This window comes from Haemorhous mexicanus, chromosome 21 (genome assembly GCF_027477595.1).
Source record: "Haemorhous mexicanus isolate bHaeMex1 chromosome 21, bHaeMex1.pri, whole genome shotgun sequence".
NCBI classification, from domain to species: domain Eukaryota; kingdom Metazoa; phylum Chordata; class Aves; order Passeriformes; family Fringillidae; genus Haemorhous; species Haemorhous mexicanus.
In genome coordinates this window covers 7,944,313-7,963,716 of record NC_082361.1, presented here as the reverse complement: position 1 = coordinate 7,963,716, position 19,404 = coordinate 7,944,313, and the positions used below count along the sequence as shown (strand labels likewise).

The 19,404-nt window shown below is 45.5% G+C and overlaps 1 protein-coding gene across 2 annotated transcripts in view; it reads left to right on the top strand.

The window, feature by feature from the left end:
• Positions 1 to 19,404, top strand: part of PAPPA (pappalysin 1) — a 180,631-nt gene that overhangs the window by 91,647 nt on the left and 69,580 nt on the right. For both annotated transcript variants that reach the window (XM_059865083.1, XM_059865082.1), the window contains exons 9-10: positions 744 to 835; positions 13,055 to 13,251. In XM_059865083.1, coding sequence (XP_059721066.1) covers positions 744 to 835; positions 13,055 to 13,251 — 289 coding nt within the window. The remainder of the gene's footprint in view (positions 1 to 743; positions 836 to 13,054; positions 13,252 to 19,404) is intronic.

The following is a 19,404-nucleotide window of genomic DNA, read 5'->3' as shown; positions in this document are numbered from 1 at the left end:
GAAAACAATCAAACAACATATGAATCCAGGGCAATCCTGGAAAGAGAGGTGGAGAAAGACAGATTAATTTTGCTTTACATAACTTTTCTGCTACTGTTATGTTTACACATTCCTCAAACATCACTTGTGGCTTTGTAGCAAGTGTCAAACAATAGCTGAGCTGCCTCAGGAGCGAGCAGGAACCAGACTGTGTCACAGCTTGGTTGGTTGTGGCCCCACTTGCAGCTGTGGCAGCCCCTTTCTCATCTGGTTCCCACTCTTCTCCCCACACGCTGCTGCAGCCATGAGGGTTGGCACGAGGCAGGGCTCTGTCCCCAACACCCTTTGCTCCCTGTTGACTGCTCTCCTCCAAGTGCTGCCACCTGGAATAGCCACACTCCAGGCTTTATGCCTTGTTATTCCCATGCTGGGGTCACAGTCTCGCCCTTTCAGAGACTCCTGTTCTCTTTTTCCCCACCTGCTGAGCTACAGCCACACCAGCTATGAAGGAAGTTGCTCATATCCTCATCAGAGGACAGCAAGTGGTATCCACATGTGCTGGAGGGAACTGGCCTGGCGAGCCTGTGAACCAGGAATGATGAAAAGGAGGAAGCCAGGAGGCTCCCTTAAGGAGGAAGGGAGAAGTATTTTGGGGGTGGGCACACAAAGCTGCCGTAACAGATATTAGGGCTTTGGGGTTCTTCAGAAGGGTTGTACAGACCATCAGGTTGATGCTTTGCCAGCTGACTGCTTTTTGCCTGCAGAGAACTGGGGGAAGAATGTGATGACATGAACAAGATAAACGGCGATGGCTGTTCCCTGTTCTGCCTGCAGGAGCTGTCCTTTAATTGCATCGGTAAGTCTGGCTCAGAGCCCTCAGACCCACGGTGGGCAACAACTCAGTGCAGAGTGCAGGGGAAAAACCAGCAGTACTCTCAGCATTTCCAGCTGAAGAGTTGTCATGGGAGAGAGAAAAAAGGTGGAATTTGTAGGTTTGAAAGGTGAACATATCTTCCCAGCTTCTGGTCATTTTGATGGGAAATTGGTTCTGCTGGCTTTGAAACAGCCCAGGACTTAGGGCTAAGTCAGCCATTGTGGGACTGATCCAAAGCCCATTGAAGTCAGTGGGTGGTTTTCTACTGGCTTCAATAGGCTTTAGATCTGACTACGTGAGAAGACATGAACTGATTTTTTCTGGTAAACAGGAGGAGGAGTGAAAGGGGAAGGGACTGAGACCAGAAGCAAGTCCAGCTGAGGTCACACCTCCTTTGAGTTGCAAATCAATATCTGAGGATCAAAGGTCTGGCTAATCCCCTTTTTCAGAGGTGAAAACTACTTAATCAGATTTCATTTGCAAGCCTGGTTTGCTCTGATTAGCAAAACCTGTAAGCACAATGGCCGGAAGATGCTCGAGTTATCGGGCTGCAGTTTCGAGCTTTACATATTTATTAAACTCTCTAGGAATGCTGGGGACAGAGAAGGGAAATGGAGACCAATTTACACTGCACCTTCTGTGGAGTAGCCCCACGTTGTGGGGTTGCTTTTTCTACCCAGGGGTCTGTGAGGTCTGGGAAAGAGCAAAACATGCAGAGCTTCAGGAACCAAAGTTAATGTTTATAAAGGGTCAGCTTTTTCTCAAGACATTTTATGAGATTCCTTATCGGCACTGCCCAAGCAAACACCCTGCCCCAGGTAGTGATCCCATGCCTTCAGCTCAGGGCATCAGTCCTCAGCAGATACTGTAACATTTGCAAGTCTGAAATTTGCTCTTTTTGGCAATTTGACCATTATCTCTTGTGCCTGGAGCAACATAGAATGGAACTCACAGGCACCATGTTTCCCTTGGGTGGTAAACTGGGGACTGCTTGCCTCATCACAACAGCTACATTTTAACTTCAGCTTCCCACACTGTGAGTGAGACTTGAGGCCTGATTTGATGATGTACTTATTTACATATGTAAATAGTTCTATTGAAATCAGGGATATTTATGGTCGAGACTAATTGTGACAATTGGTGGTCTTGAAGTTACATTTGTGTTTCAAGTAACTTGCTGCCTTAGAGCCTCAAGCACTGCAAGATTTTAGTCATAATATTTTGAAAGTGGGATAAACACTTACGCAAATGTTTTGGGCTCCCCAGACATCAGGCGTGGTGTGAGGCCGGTTCCAGCAAGGGTTTGGGCTGGTGCTGGATGGTTGTGTCTCCATCACCCTGCTCCACAGCAGGGCTGAATTCCTCGGTCCAGGTCTGTGCTTTGAACACATCCCAGAGTTTCATTAGGACATGACCCAGGTTCTCCCCTGTGCCCATCACTTTTCCAGGAAACCAGGTGAGGTGGGCAGGGTGGGAGCTGCAAATGCTCCAAATTAGTCCATGGACAGGAGTAAGAGTGGGGTATCCCAAGCTTTGGACCACACAGTGGTGTCCTAGGGGTATGCAACACTCTGCTTTATGCCTTTTTATATAAAATCATGGGATTGGTTATGTTGGGAAAACCTTAAAGAGCATGGAGTCCAGTTGTATCATCCAACCATTCATCTCCCATCCAACTCCAGGAGCAGCAACAGAGCTTCCTGAAAGTGTGGGACAAAGCTGGCTGACTAGAAAATGAAGCAACTAAAACATACAGATTTTTCTACTCCATGACAGAGGAAGTGGGTTTTCAGATTTGCTTGTGTTGGAAAGGAGAGGGGAATTCCAGGGGCAAAAAAGTTGTTTGTTTGTCACGGGCTTTGGAAGGTTGTGGTTTGCACAGATCCTGGATTACAAAACAAATGATATCAAATTCCTTGTGAAATATTGAATATAGGGACTCAGATGAATCAAATTAGCTGAATCAAAGGGAAGGTGCAGGAACAGAGACCTTAAAAATGTTTGGTTGTGTGACTTTACAGTTGTGCTGGGGGGGACTGCTGTGTTGGTGATGGGCTCAGTGTTTGTGCAGGGTCTGTGAGGGCAGCCCCACTGCTGTTTGCAGGCAAACACTGCCTTCAGGTCTCTGGGACAGGTTCGGAGGAGCTAATACCTGTGAAACACATCCTGCTGGCTCTTGTGGTAGCTGGACCACCATGAATTATGACCCCAAGAGCTAAGGAGACACTGCCAGTTTGTCTTTCAGACAAATGAACACTGCTGATTTATATTCTGCTTGGTATATCAAGCATTAAAATCTCACCAGAAAATATAAAGATGTTGGGGAAGTGAGTGTCTGTGCATATTACCTAATAAATAATAGTAAAAAAGAGCAGAAATTCAGCATTCTCCACAATCTAACAATATCACACCTAATCCTCTGCCTTAAGCTGAACAAAAGTCTTCTTTGATATTGGTGAGGTGTTTTCCTGGAAAACACAGAATTCTTGGGTGCCCGTTTCAGGAGCACAGAAAAATAAGTGTAATTTATTTCCATGTTTACAAGGCTAACACATGTTATAATTCTGTAGAACAACAAGCAGTTATTTCAGAGAGTGTTATTTTTTCAGTGATGTTCTTGTTGTATTATGTAGCTCTTCAGAGCCCCGGGAATCACTCCCCTTCACCAAAGAATTCAGTGAGCCTCAAACACATGTTCAGAGGCTTTGTTGAATCGGGGGCCTCAGGGTTTGATCTTGCAAATGCTTTCTTCCAGGCATGTTTCTGAACTACCACAAGGCATTCTTTAGACTTCAGCAAATCTAACCACAACAGTGAATGCAATGCTTGTCACAAATTGTCTGCAGGATTGGGTCCCACGTGGCTGGAGAGAACTGCTAAACATTTTGTTTGCTAAAGACAGGGCTGAAGGGGCGTCGTGGGCGGGTTCCAGAGGAGGAGGTTTGATAGCAAAGCCCAAGTGGGCTCCTGCCTCCTAAAGCAGAGACCACGCAAGTCACCTCGCTTGGTAGGAGAAAAATACAACAGAGCCCGCAAGCACCACCAGGCTTTAGATTCAGAGCCATGAATCACAGAATAATTTAGGTTCAGAGGAGTCTCTGGAGGTCTCTGGTCCAAGGAGGGCCAACTTCAAAGTTAGAGCCAGCTTCAAAGTTGGAGCATGTTGCTCAGGGTCATGTTCAGCTGAGTTCTGGATATTTCCAGGGATGGAGGCAGCCTGTTTGCAGGTGTCCCTTTGCCTCTCTCATTCCCTTTGCCTTTTAGGATCATGGGGTTTATGGGCTCTTTTAATTGGTCCAACTTTCCTTTGACTAAATGGCACAAGGCTCTCAAGACACTTCACACTAGTGCCTGTAATAAAATTACGCTTCTTTTTATTTTTTGTCTTGCTTTTGTTTTTCCTCCTTCTTTCCTGTCTAATCAGATAACAGTGGATCAATCTGCTCTGCCAGGGAGGAGGGGCACGGGGGAAGGAAGGAGGGAGGCAGGGAAGAAAACTGTGTGGTCTCACTGTCAGGCTGTCCTGGCCTTCTCCAAGCACAAAGCCGAGCAACAGAAAACAGAAAAGATTAATAGCATTTTCTTCCTGCAACATGCTGAAGAGCGACAGTGAGATTAATTAATTAATGAATGGAAGCATCTGGCAGTGCTCCGTTTTTTAAGTTCTGCAGCACTCTCGCCCTTCCCCATTGTGAAATTTATCATCTCTACCTTTTCTCCCCCCACCCACAGCTGCTTCCTGTAGCGGATTTTGCATATTTTTATCTTTTCCACGCAGAATTTGGTCCCACGGGGAAAGTTTCACTTTGCCTTTTGATTAGTAGGAGACAGGTGATTCCAAGCCATGTCTGTGTGACTGATGCACCCCTCTCCTACCTCTGGGCTGCTTTCCTTTCACCTTGCCCTGATCACTCCAGGGATAACAGATTTTTGCGGTTACCGCGGATCTCAGCCAAGTTCAACCCAACGTGTCCTGTGTAAAACAGACCCCATTTGTAAGAGTTATGATTCACAGTGGTGGGAACCTGGGGCTTAGCACTTGATCCATTCCCAGAGGAGTGCTGAGAAATGGGTGTCTGGGGCACAGCTGAGCACCTTGTCCTTGGCGTGCACTCTCCCACACAGCAGCGCTGCACACCCAGATAGATGTGGGACATTGAAAAAGAGCCCGGCTTTCATTTGCATTCCTTTTGTGGAGTGGGATGTGCATTATGCATTGATTTAGCTCACCAGTGCTGAAGAAAGAGAAGGATATAATAAAAAAGATGCAGAGATCAATAAAAAGGGAGGGAGGGGGAGAGAAAGTAATATGAAAAGAGATGAGTAAAGACTGATAGACACATTGAAACACAGCTGGGAAGAAGCTCCAGAACTTCTATCTCCCCTTAAGTTAGCCAGGTAATTTATAGGGGTTTCAGTCACATCTTATTGGTGCTATTATTGCTATAGTTTATCTCCTTTGCTTATAAGGGACTCTTGGCTAAAGCCTTTTTACAGCAAAACAGGGCAGCACTTCCACTGACTTCCAGATGGGAGTGGTCACCCTGAAGAATGGGAATGTTTCAGGTTAGACACACATCTCAGTGGTGTGTGGGATCAGGGCCTCGGGGATATAAAATACAAAGAAAAGACACAGAGCAGAGGCAAAGAGAAAGTAAATATATCTAGCTCTTGAATTTACCACCAATTTCTGGCATGCTTGAAACATTAGTCACCAGTGGTTGTTCAGGGAGAAGTATGATTTTAATTTGACAATGATCTTTAAACACCTTTTCTTTTGCTCCTGCTTGGCCCCAAATGTTTTTTCTGCTACCTTACAAATCTGGATCTGTCTTCCTCCTCCTCAGAGGCCTCTCCCTCCAGCTGTGAGCCTTACCTTTGTGGGAGCTCTATCCTTTACCTCTCCCATTATCCATAAATTAAGCATAGCACTTTCCCCTAATCTTATTGTTTGGCGGGCTGCATTGCATTCAGGGAAATGATTAATATTCATGAGCTTGCTATCTCTGTTTGGAGCATAATCCTCTGGGGAAATTGCAGTGTTAAATGAGTGACACAAACCTAATTTTATATGTCTTTTCTTTCCTTTCTTCCTTTTTCCTTTTTTCCCTTTCTGACAGAGAAGTAATGTGCTTAAAATAAATTGATGGATGACCATCCATATGCATTGTGGGCATGCTTTGAGAGCTCTCCCATCCTCTCCCCCTCCCTTCCCCATACTACTGCACAGGAACACAGCTTTGGCTGCCCAAACCATGGCCCCATGCAGCAGCTAATGGTGATTTTGCCTTCTTTCACCAGCATTAAATAGGCCTTGGCTGACCCTGCCGAGGGCTTTCAGCAGAACAACAGCATGGGAGAAACAGAGCCACCTTGCAAGAGAAACTCAGCATGTCCCAGGGCATCAATAAGGTGAAAGCATTGACCAAAGAGCTTGGGAAAGAGTGTTGTTGTTGTTAAAGCAGCTGAGGTTCTATAACAGAATTTCATGGCAAATAGTAATGAATTTACTGGCCGGGGTTATTCAGATGATATTTGTGTGACTCCTTCAGCTTAAGGCAAATACTTTGAAGCTGACTGTTTCCTGCAGCTTGCAGAAGTGTGGCTGCATGTTCTGAAATGTCTAAGCACTCATTTGGCAAGTTAGTAATCACAGCATCCTCGTAAAGTCTCTTAAAGTGATTTTCAGACTGTCATCATTAATAGTGCAATCCTAGGAAGGCCAGCTGAGCCACAGAGCGGAGAGAGCAGACATCTCGGGCAGCAAAATACAAAGGACAGATGCTTTTTTGTGGGGGAGAATGTGGGCTGGAGTGGTATTTGCCTGCATTTTTCCCTAGGCCAGTGACTACAACCCAGCTCAATCCAGCTTTAGTTTTTAGGACACAGCTAAAATGAGAGTCCAGCAGAAGAACTACTCCTCTGCTTGTTGCATCCCTCACACATTACTCTCTGTGGATCTGAGAGGCTTCCACAGCTGGTCATGCTCCAATCCTGAGAGCATCCTTTGTGACTCAACAACTGTGCTCAGAGGATGAGGGTGAGCCCAAGACCTTCCTTTGCAGTAACATCCAACCACATGTACAAACATGCACTTTGTTTTCCCTGGGAAATGGCACCTCTGGGTTTTTACTCTTGTGTTCCTCCTCCCAAACACGTGTGCCAGGTGTCTCAGAGGGCCATGCTGGTCACCTTTCTCATGGTCATAATGGTTATTCCCTTGTGTGGCAGAAACCTCAAGACTTTCAGTTGAGCAGTTTCCAAGATAAGCTGTTAAATCTGTGTAATATCAAAATCTTCTTGGCACTGTTTTATCCAACCATCCAGGGAGGGAAACAAGGTGAGGTAGGAAGAGAACATATGTGCTCTTGCAACCATTCCTGGTTATCAGGGGTTGGGGAGGGCTGTGCTGGGTCCTGTTGGCCATTCCTGGTTATCAGGGGTTGGAGAGGACTGTGATGGGTCCTGTTAGCCATGCCTGGTTGCCAGGGATTGGGGATGGCCACTTTGGCAGTGACAGCTCAGACAAGGTCTTGCTACCACTGCCAGCCACGTGAAATATCCTTTTAAGTGACAAAGACTCATGTTCTTGGAGGTGAAATATCAAATTTCAGTGCTGGGCTCTTCGAGGGAATTGTAATTGTATCTGTCTGCAGCAGGCAGATCAATTGCATAATTCTGGTGCTCCGACTGCTATATCATTGCGAGGAGCCGAGTCCCACCACACAAAGAAAGCCAGTCACGCCCAGGAATGCATTTCCACAAGCAGCAGAATTACCAGGGAGCCTCACTCTGCAAAGGCATTATCCCTGCCTGCTCTGCTCAGGAGATGCTCAGACATGATTGTCATATTCCACGGAAAGAAAGCCTCCTGCGAGGCCCCTGGATGTTCCGCAGTAGATTGCGACACCCACGCTGCCTTCATTTCCAAGGTGTCTGTTTTATTTCATTGGAGGAAGACGTCAGCATTTATTGATATGAGACTTTATTCTGAAAGGTCTGCCCAAGCTCCATGTAATGGTTTTCCTCCTTTCAATCAGAACATCCAGGAAGGAAAGTAACTCTTGAATATTTTACTGGAGCAGGAAATATCTCTGTCTCTGCCTTCTTCAATATTAAAGAAGAGATTAGCAGATATCCTGGAAGCAGGCCATATTATTCACTCTCTTCCCACTGAGGCCAAAGGTGAAACTCCCATAGAAATAAATGGAGCAGGTTCTGTGGTCACTCAGCCGCCGAGTTCATGTGATCTGCAGTGGAATTATTTCCCTTTTTGTGATAGAAACCTCTGGATACATTTCTCCTCTTCTGTGTGAACGTAAACACCAGTGCTGGAGATGCCAATTAAATGACGTGGTGGTAAAACCCTACTTCTGCAGAAGCTGCTGACTTTGGTGAGCCTGGGGTTTGGCCTTTGCTGTGTCTGAAAGCCTGCACACCTCAGGACAGCCTTTTAGGGGTTAAAATGCAAATCTTGTCCTGTTCCAAGAATTTGGTACTCTGAGACAATGCTTCTGCATTTTTGTCCCCCCTTTTTTTTTTCCTGTTTTTTTTTTTCTGGACAAATACTTATGTGGCATGAGGCTTGTTATGGTTGGAAACATCCCTAAGTAAACAGCTGAGCTTAAAAATACTCCTTTTTTTTTTTGTCTGGCCTTTTAAAAAATTGGTAGTTACTGCACAAAAAGAAGACTATACCGATGCCAATCACTGTGTCCTGGGTGAAAACAGGAAACTGCCCCCAATGTCTGTCCCCAGCACTCTGACAAACCTGCTTGGACATTCAAAGCCTTGTTTGAGGATGTGTCCTGTGCTATGAATTGGATCTCTTTAGCTCTCTTTTTTCTTTATTTCATGAGGTGGAAGGCTGCCTATCACAGATAAGCAAATATCCTGCATGTCTGCTGGTCTCTATAAGGCTTCACTCATTTTGCTGATGATTTTCCAGCTTCTCCTCAGATTGGTAAAGGAGAAGGGGAGCTACCTGCTTATCCAGACCTACTCTTGTAGGTGCTTCCCTGTGCTCACTAAACCATCTGTGTTATCTCAGGCATCCTTTCATTTCTGAGCCCCAGAGGAGGGATCTGTATTTCAGCACAAAAAGCTGCCTCTTGCACTGTGCCCAGGCAGCTTAGGAAGGAAGGAGAGATGTAGTTTGCATAATTTTCTGGTGCAACACACAAGAGCCCCAAGACCATTTTGGATCTTAAGCCTGACTTCAGGAGTGAGCAAAACAGGTCTTGCCAATTTGTTTCCTCAAGTCACACTTCTCCAGGTTGATGCTGCCACAGAGCCTCCTTCAAGGTTTCCCAGATGACACAAAAATCTTTGCTGAACTGGAGACTGTCTTTTCCCAAAACAAGGGCAAGACAGGAACTTTGGTTTGGCCCTAATGTTCTTCTGCCTTCAGTATGAACTTTTTAAGGGAAAAGGAGCTTGGGCTGCCTGAATGAAAATATGTTCCCCAAGTTCAGCTCAGCATCCTCCAGCATCTGTTGTTAATCCCCCAGAGATGCTCCCTCCTGCTGCCAGGTGCTATGCCTGCAGACATTTTACTGTTCTAGATTTCAGCTGGATTTCCAGGCAACTGCTTTTTACTTTTTTGAAGTCATTTCTTCCTTGAGGACCAATCAGATATCCTTTATGTTCCTTTCTTCCATATCTCCTTCAAATCAGCTTCATCTTTGCTTGGAGAGCAAAGTCCACGGCATTGATGAACACAGTCCATGGTGCAGGTCATGCATGACCAATCCTTGACCATCACCAGATCTTAGGAGCCTCTGGACCTCTGTGGATACTAAAATTAGCTCATATTGCCAAGGCCACAGATGCATTTAGTGCCACAGTAGTTAAGAAGAGAACATAAAAAGCCTTTTGCATCATTATAGGAATAAAGCCATTAGCTACTCATTCCTAGAAATACACCACTCCTGACACTGTCCTCTCTGGCTCTGAGCCTGTAGGACTCCATGAATGTAACTGAGCTCTGGTAGTTACTGCACAAAAAAAGCCTCTGAAAAAAGGGAAAAAGCCTCTTAGTTTTTATTTTGTGAGGGCAGATGTAGGAAGAAACAATCTGGTTGTTCTTTGCTTTGCTTATGAAAATGTAAAGCTCAACATGTAACCTGCCAGTCATCCAAGACCACCAGCAGAATCCAGAGTTAGAGCTGGTGCTCAACACCTGAAGGAAGAACCTCTGCTAGTTTTTGACAGCCCACACAGTGATGCACCACATTTGGCTGTTGAAGGTTGGTGCCCTCGTGTCTGGGAAGGATTAATTGACAATCCCCTGTTTGCCATCACTCAGAACTGGGAAACCCACTGGCAGGAAAGGTCTTCCCCTCCTCTCACCAGCACTCCCCTCAATGCAGAGCACTGCACATTGAGTCAATTGTGAGACCAACAGATCTTCCTTAAAAGTAACCAGGGTTGTAAAGCCAGTTTCCCTCATCATTTTTCAGAGCATACAAAGGCAAGTGGGTGCCTCATCTCTCAGCTTCTGTGCACAGTGCTGTCCCATGGATGTGGTGGCTCTCCGGGGCCAGCACAGCTCCAGAGCTCGTGACAGCGCAGTTCAGCAGGACTTGGTTAATCATTTAGGCAGCCCCCATTTAATTCAGATATCTCAGGCTCTCTGTTTGGTTCCTCCCTCGGGTTTTGCAGACTCTGAGCAGACAGATTTATTGGGGTCTTAGGCATAATCAGGAACAAATTAGCCTCTGTTAGGATCACACACTGTCCTGGATCACAGCTATTCAAAGGCTGCTTTCCCCTCCATGGGAGTATGAATTAAGTCATTGGGCTGAAGTAGGCCTTGAGTATCCTTTTATCCCAAACACATGATCTTATCAGGAGCCCATTACGTTTATCATCGCATTAGGAGGGGGCATTTGGAGCCAGTGCAGGAGTTTGTTGCTTTATAAATGCTGTGCTTACTTCAGTGCCTGTCGTGAAAAGAAGTCAGTGCTTTGGGAAGGCCGGGAAACACTGTCTAAATGCATGTGCCTAAAATTAGGCTGTGAGTTTGTGGGTGTTTGCATGGGGGGTGGCTGAGTCGGGGATGTGCAAAGGGAGCGCCCGTGCGTTTGTGTGTCAGTGTTTCTGTCAGCGTGGGTGTGCAGCAGGCTGGTGATGTTTCACTGTACGTGTGCATATCTGACTGTGCATATGTTTATAGGCTGAAGGTCAGGTCTTTTTAACAGGGTAGGTATTTTCCTTTCATCCCCCCACCACATTTTTCTGAAATAAGCCTCTTTCATAAAATGACAAAGAAATGCTTTTTTCCAAAAATACATATTTGCATCTGTTTGGCATTTGGTTTTGAGGATTTTTGATTGCTGATCTCAGTCTTTTTAGGGCTGAACATTTCTCAGAGATTTCTGTTGGGCCTCTGACTCTAACTGGGACATAGTGGGTAAGCCAATTAATTGTATCCTACTGTCCTGACACCTGACTTATGCCTTGATATGGGAGAGGAGCAGAACAGGAGATGCAGAAGGATAAGGTGATGGAACCAAGAGTTTTGTCTCCATGGCCATCACAGTGACATTCTCATTCCACCCATTCCTTGAGCTGGCCAGACACAGGGCATGGCTCTCCCAGGGATGAATGAGCCCCATGGGGGTAGCACTGCTGGGTTGCCTTAGGGCCCATCAGCACATCCACCCAGACTCCCCAGGAGCCATTGTCATCTCTTGTCTGGGAAAACTCCCCCAAGCCCTCCTCTGAGCTCTTTGAGGGATGGGATATATGTTTGGTGGCTCCCAGACAAATGAAGATGTTAAGATGTGACATGTAAGGGCAAGAAATTTGGCCACCCTGGGAATATTCATTCAGGACTGCACTCATACAGCTGAAACACTTCCAGACTTGTGTTCCTTTTCACCAGCTCGGAGCTCTGGCCTGTCAAATACACAGTTCCCTACATTTATCCATGTACACAAGTTGTCCACAGAGGCTGTGGTGAAATCAAACCATAATGACATTTTGCCCTGATAGACTTCTCTATTCTTCCAAAGCCACCCTCTCTTAAAGACCTGGAATCTTGCACAGGAGGAAAAGGAGTGAAAGTCATTAAATAATTGAATAGCAATAAACTGATGTTTTCTGGCTCATGATGGTATTTCACTGTGTAAACCAGGAGAAAAAATAAACAGGGGATTTAGTAGATTGGAAGTAGCTCAAAGTTGAGCAGCCCTTGGATTTTCTGACACCTAGCTCATGAGAGTCCAGTGCTACCAACAGGATTCTCCTTAGGGATCCTTTCCATCAGTCCAGCTAGCAGCTCTGGCTAATTTCCTACAGTTTTTTTCAACAGGCTTATTTGCCAGACAAAAATACAACAGGCTGTCAGAACTGGATACCTCTGGGGACTGGCAATGATAATACAATACAAAATAGGATACCAACAGGTCAAAGGTTTCCATTTCACAGAGTACTCTAATGACTGAAAGTCATTATTGCTATGCAGTCTGTTTGAAAAGAGTAGATGGATCTCAGTTCAGTTTTTAATGGGCCAGTGTTACAGAAACAACCTCAAAAATTTGGCATCTTTGTTGGCAGTCTCATTAGAGAAGCCACAGAATAAATGGGCAAGGATAATAAAGTCTCCTGCTGCTTTTGATCCTTTCAGGTCAAATCTGAGTCATGTTGGTTGAAGCTGTGTGTTTATGTGGCAAACTCACCCTCACACTGTGTGTACTGTATCTGCCTTGGATAAACAGATCTGTTTGGCCCTTTGGTCACTACAACTGTGAACTTGGCAGTTTTCACCATCTCTACAGCCACAGTTGCTGTTGTTGTTGTTGATTTGCAGATATCTTTTAAAAACAAAAAGGGAAACATTTTAGACCAAACCCTCTGCTGGCATTTTTCCACCCCAGCCAGTGGAATTATGCCAACACCCACATTTGCCTCTCTATGTATTTTCTATCTCTGCTTTCTTCTATCTCTTTTAAAAGAAGATAGATGAAAATAAGCAGAACCCCCCTAACATTAGGAAATATCTTCAGGGAATTGCCCAATACAAAAGTTGGCTATTGTTGCTTGGCTTTATTTAAATCACCTCGGTATGACCTAGAAGTGACCAATGCTTCCACTCAAGGTGACCTGACACAGCAGATACACGACCACTGATGGTATCAGGTCCTAGGAACTACCCTGCAGACACGTGTAGTTTGTTTTCTCTGTTTCCCCTGGCAGATGAACCCAGCAGGTGCTATTTCCATGACGGCGATGGAGTCTGTGAGGAATTTGAGCAAATGACCAGCATCAAAGACTGTGGCGTTTACACTCCCAAAGGCTTCCTGGATCAGTGGGCTTCCAACGTCTCTGTCTCACACCACAGTGACCAGCAGTGCCCAGGGTGGGTGGTCATTGGCCAGCCAGCAGCAACCCAGGTAAGGACAGCATGTTCCTCTTCCTCTCCTGGAAGTCCAGCAAGGAGCAATGCTCTCAGGTGGAGCTCAGTGGCCAGAGTTCAGGGGTGCTGTTACCCCTGCCTGTTCACTTGCTGCTTCACCAAGGATGGCCCCTGGAAGCAGCTTCTCTCTTCCTGAGCCTGATCAGTAGTGATGAGTTGAAATTCAGTGCCAGTCACCCAACTGGAACTGGCTGGAGTTGTGGCTGGGTTGATTCAATGAGCTGTGCAGGAGTCACCTCTCCCAACCATCATCACCGCAGAGATAGACGGGCTCTTCACAGCAAGCAAGGGAACGAGCTTGTGGCAATGAGTTCTGAAGGCTAATGCCGAATAATACAAAAGAGTGTTCTTTCTTTTTTAATAGTTTTGTGTTTTCTGCCTCCCAGTTCCATAAAAGCACCCTATTGTTCTATTCTGAGAAAGGTCCTGTCCATTCCCAAAGCCATTCATTAGCTTTAACCCCCTTCTCCTATGTCTCCTTTGTAACATAAATAGCTCCAGTTACCATAACTTTACCTTTTGTCTCTTTGAGAGAATTAGATCCAAATGAGTTCAAAAAAACATTAGATAGATGTCTGGAAAACAGAGCTGTACATGATGCAGATGCAGCAGTTCAGATGCAGCCTGATTTGGGAAAGCCCACATTGCTTGTTGATGATTTTTAGAGGTAAAGGATCTTCATATGTTAGAGCTGCTTTGTATATTCCTCCTTCAGCCCCCACTGTTATCCCTTACTACAGACAGAGAACTTATTACACTAATCAACTTTGGCTGACTTCTGGTTGGATGCAGAAAAGTTTTTCTAAGAATCTAATTATTCACGAGGTGTCTTGAGTGGGCAGTGCAGAGAGGAGTGCCGTGTCACAGATATGACAAGCAGATCTCTCTGTGAATAGTAAATGTTAAGCATTTCCAGTTGGCTTGCAAGAGAAAACATCTTTATGCAAGAGACTTGGCCTTGCTCACATTGCACAAGTCTGTAACAAATTAATGACCAGGTCAGTTCTAAATGCACAAAGCGTGGTTAGCTGGCAGAGAATCAAGACAGAATCCTGAGCCCAGTATTGACTTTTTATCATTGTCTCATTTATTATTTCGCACTGTAAAAGGAACTTTCCTGTGGACCCTTGCTTGTGCCTTCACAACTTCTTTCTCATTCAAGCTCTGTGCAGACCAAAGGCCAGTGGCTCCAGCTCAGGTGCTGATTTTTGGGCATGTCCCCAGGCATTCTGTCCCCCTGCAGCTGCTCCAGAGCTACCCTGGCTTTCTCTGAAGCACTAGTAGGAGCTCAGCCACACCACACAGTAGGCAACATATGGTCCTGTGGTAGAAAAGCACCACGCACACACACAACACAACATCTGTGAAGCCACAACTCAGGCATGTTTGTTGTACCCAGATGAGATGAAGTTGTCACAGCCTTGTTTAAAAAAAAAAAAAAAAGGCAAAAAAAGCTGTTGTATTTATAGGCAGAGCAGTGGCATATCACACACTGGCAGAGTGAATGGGAACATGCCTCCTGTTATTGCCTGGCCCCTGGGGAGATAACACTGTGCTATTTACTTCCAGCAACAAGAATTTTTGCTTTAGCTCAGCTGGTCCTATTACACCAGTTTGAGTGCATGGGGTTCATTGACCTTTTTAATCATACAGATGATGGGAAAGTTTTTGTTTCCCCCAGAAACAAGACAGTTGTCTTGGGAAAGCACCTGACTTGTCACTCTGGAGAGGTTAGGTGGGGCAGCAGGTCATCAGTCTGTTAGCTTGTGGAGATGAAAATTAACCTAAGATCTCCTCTAATCACTGCATGTAATGATCACTGGTGTGTAAACATGTTTGGCTTCATTATCTGCACAAGCCCTGAGCCTTAGGGGTTTCCTGTATTGATGAAAAGAGCACCTTTCCTCACCCAGATACCTTTCAGAGTAGGTTGTGTGCTCGTTGGTCTTGTGCAAACTTCTCGTGTTGTTGCTGGGTAGCTTCCTGATTAATCAGAGTGGTATTTGTGTTGGCTTCCCATCAGGAATGCCATGAAAGATATGTTTGAGTGCAGTGCCCAGCAATGTACAGAATACATAAGCTGCCTGTCTGTCAGCCATCCCCGCCTCTCATCTCTGCCCCAGCGCTCTCAAGGCGCTTTAAAACATTTTAAGCATGTCCTGACTTAAAATGTTTCTCATCCTTAGATATCTCAATGCCAGGTTCTCTGCATGACTGTCATAGTTCTGTCAAGGCTTTTTCTGAGGAGTTTGCATCCCAAGTTGGTTGGTTGTGGTGGTATCTCTCAGCAATATCTGCCCATGTGCCTTGTTTACCTGCTGGGGGATTGCTGATAAGCACAAGCTGGAGAGCACTTTCTTGTTATTGTAGGGCTGTTTCCGTGACCCCTTTGCTCAGTTCACTGCAGACATTGCCCATGTCTGCAGCTGGCTTTTCCTTAGATACTTAGTTATTAGTTTGAGATGGCTCTTGCATCACTTGTTAGTGTGAGGCTGCCGACTGGCAACATAGTAAGGGAGATAAAAAAGAAAGTTCTCAGTATAAGATTTGTTTTGAACAATAAAACGCTTACAAAGAATGACACAGTCTTGGCGAAGAGATACAGATTTGAAAAATGGAAAGGTCAAACAGCCCCCCCCCTTTAAACAATCGCCCTTTCTGCAGAAGCAAGACTGAGAGACAGCCACTTCTACTTTCCTGGCAGCCGCCCTTCAGTGCTGATTAAGAAATATTCTCAGTACTGACAGCATCATATTCAGAGCCAAAGAGGGCCAGTCAGCAACATTGCACCAGCACAGAAATGCAAACACAAGTGCAGGGTAGTTTTGCACTTTGATTTCTAATCTCATATCTTCCACAAACCTGGAAGCAGATGCTGCTTAGTGCCTGTTGCCAGCTGAAGGAATTCAGCAGTAATGGCTTTCCTCATTCTTGAGCTGGCTTTTTTCCCCTCCTGCTTCTGCTGTAAGTTTGCAAAGAGCCTCTCCTTGCACATCAGTTTTCTTTTGCCACAGTTTATGCTGGGTGAGTGCATTAGCTCCTGTTAGTCTCTCTTGCTGGAGTCAGTTGTACCGAGCAGGGGGGATTTGGGTATTTTGCTAAGGCCTCTGGAGGAAGCCTCTGACAGGCCAATTTCAGGAGGGATGCTCCAGCTGGGGCGAGCAGAGCACAGGCAGGTGAGTGCAGGCTGATCACAGGACACTGGAGATGCCATTTCTCCTTTCCTCTTGCTGGTGGCACTCCTGCTTTTGGAGAACTGAATCATCTGCAGCTTCCCTTTGGGCCTTTTCAAGAGAGAATTGTAGGAAGGGACTAATGGGTCTTTAGGTGGCTGATTCCTGACCCTGTTACTCCTGCCACAGCCATGTGTGCTCAAGACTTGGCTGTGGGTTTGGGGAACTGCCTTTTGTTGCATTTCCTCCCAGCTGTGCAGAAGTTGTTTCGACCAAGTATCCATATATCCATACGTGTATCCATATATATATATATATATATATATATATATATATATATATATATACACATACAAACAACTATTTTTTGCCCTATGCTATTGTTTGAGCTTGGTTTTCCAGTGTATGGAAAAAGCCACACAGCTCAGGCACAGTTAACAGAACGGGGACTCTTTCCCAAGGCTGCTGGGCACAGACAGATCCTGGGATTCGTTTTCATTCCCGGACTAAAGAACACACCCTGTTCTCCTCTGGGTACCCCACAGGGGCTTCTATGGAGTAAGAAGTTGTGGAAGAGGATTCTTATTACATCTTTCCCACAAACAGAGGCCCCCTCCTGCCCCATTACCATTCCCACAATTGCTCTCCTCCAGACTTGCTGCAGAAAACCTTCCACCAGCAGCAAAGATGTCTAGAATTGCACTATGTCTGGAATAGCCCACAAAAGGAGAAGACAGGAGCACAAAAATAACCTGACTACTAAAAGAAATAACATGGTAGAGCAAGGGCTCCAAGAGTGGTAAGAAAATACCATAAGAAAATTAAAGAGAAATATGATGAAGTTCTCTGCCATGCAGTTTTATTCTGTCTAATAAATATAATGCTGAAGATAATTCCCCAAAGATCCAGCAGAGCCAACAAATAGAGTAATCTTGAACAGGAGTGGAAAGAGAGGAAACCTGCAACTTTTAATGGAGAAGCCATTCCTTTCCTTTGGGGTGATCTTGCTGAGAAGAGGGAGGGTGTCTGTCTGTCGGCTCTGCAAGTGGCCCTTTTTGAACTTCCCAATTCACAGCCAAGTCCTGTTGCTCTTCAACGGTAAGAGTTTTGTTGTGGTTGGAGGGATAAAAAATCCCCATTTTTAATAAGATGATTTGCTTTGCAAATGTCTTTGTTATTTATAGCCGAGCCAGACTTTGAACCACTAAGCTCTGGAGGATGAGGGCAGAATCCCACTAAGCAAAACCATTAATGGAGGAACCATGAGTGATCAGAGACCAGTCCTGGAAAAAGCTGAACTGGACACTGTGCACAGGCTGTCACAGGAGGAATGTAGGTTTGCTGTGCGTGGCTGAGCTCATTTCCAGTACTGGCTGATCCACTAAAGGGCTTCAGCTTAGGTTACACAGTCTCCCAGTCTAAAGTTAGTTCCAGGGGTCCAAAATTTTGTCTTCATTTCCCCTGGAAACTGCAGACCAGCCAATTTGGTCTTTTGCCTGAGGCTGGAGAGCTGCGTCATGAGCCTGGCCCTGACTGTCAGGCATAGTCAGGCTGGAATGCTCCTTCCTTGGATGAAGTGAAGATACTTTTCATTTTTTTTTTCAATGTGCAGTGATTAATTAAGCCTTATCACAGCCACATTGCTTGGTTTCTGTTCTGTTTAATAGAGGTGGAAATGGGAGCACAGAAAGGTAAAGCTACTGTTTGAGGATTAGACCTCAAAATCCTTCAGAGACATTGCAGGCACTGGGCATTACTGAGCCTAAACCTCCCAAGGACTAGGAAGTTCAGGATGTCTTGAAAGGGAAATGTTCCTATCTTGGATAAAAAGAAAACTGTTCAGGGCTTGCTGAGAGTTATTGCCTGGGAGCAGAGCCCTGGAGGGGTTTGAGGTCATTAAATCTGCATTTTAGCTCTGTCAGCCCCCTCACATCATCCTGTTTGGGAATTAATCAGTCTTGATCCTAGCGCAGTTTGGCTGTTCATTCCCAGTACAAAAGGACTGGAAAACTGTCCCACCACCTCCTTGCTTAAATGGCTGGAAACTTGCTGGGAAATCTGGATTCTGCAACCTTTCTGCCAAAGGAACTCCACTGCTCCTTGTTTGCATGTTTGCTTTGCTGCTCTGCCTCACTGGAGGAGGTGGTCCATGCCAAGGGTCCGAGGTGAGGGATGCTACAAGGATGTGTCAGATGTCATCAGTGCCATGACTCAGGAATGATCTCAGAATTCTGGGGAGCTAAATGAAATGAGAAATGGGATTTCTAGGTAGGCTGGCTTGGAAAAGGCTCATTTGCAGAGAGTTGGCTGAGGAAGAGCGTTTCCCTGGAAGTCAGTTCAGATCTGGCTGGAGGATGCTGCCCCTCACCTGGCTGCCTGCTCCCAGCCAGGACAGACAGGGATCCCCTCCACCCCCACGGCTTCCAGTGCTCCTCTGCTCCTGGCTGGAGTAAAGCTCAGACCCCATGGCTGTTGTTGTAGCCTCTGGCTGATTTGTGTAAAGGGAGGATGGAGAGAACACAATGAGATGTCAGAGGAGATTCCAAGCAATTTTGACAAACACTCAAGGGATATTTTTTTTTTCTTTCCACTCCCTTCCCCCCCCTTGGTTTTTAGAATAATTTTTCAAGAGCACATATGCAAGTCATCTAAGGGAAACAGAACAGTGAGTACCAGGGGCTGGTACACTGTGTTCCCTTTGTGTACTGTAGAGAAAATAGATAAAAGAAACAAAGAATGATGCAGAGAGCAAAGCAGCCAACCGTACTCTCAGAGAGGTTCAATCCGACTTTTTCAGAGATGAAGGTCAAACCAAAAATCCTCAGGTGCCGGAAATTGGTCCCATCTTCCTAGAACCAAGAGAGATTTACCACTAATGAAACGAGAGCAGAATTCCATGCCATTTGTTGTTTCTAGAAACAAGAAGAAAGGCAAGAAAGGAATATTGTCCTGAGCAG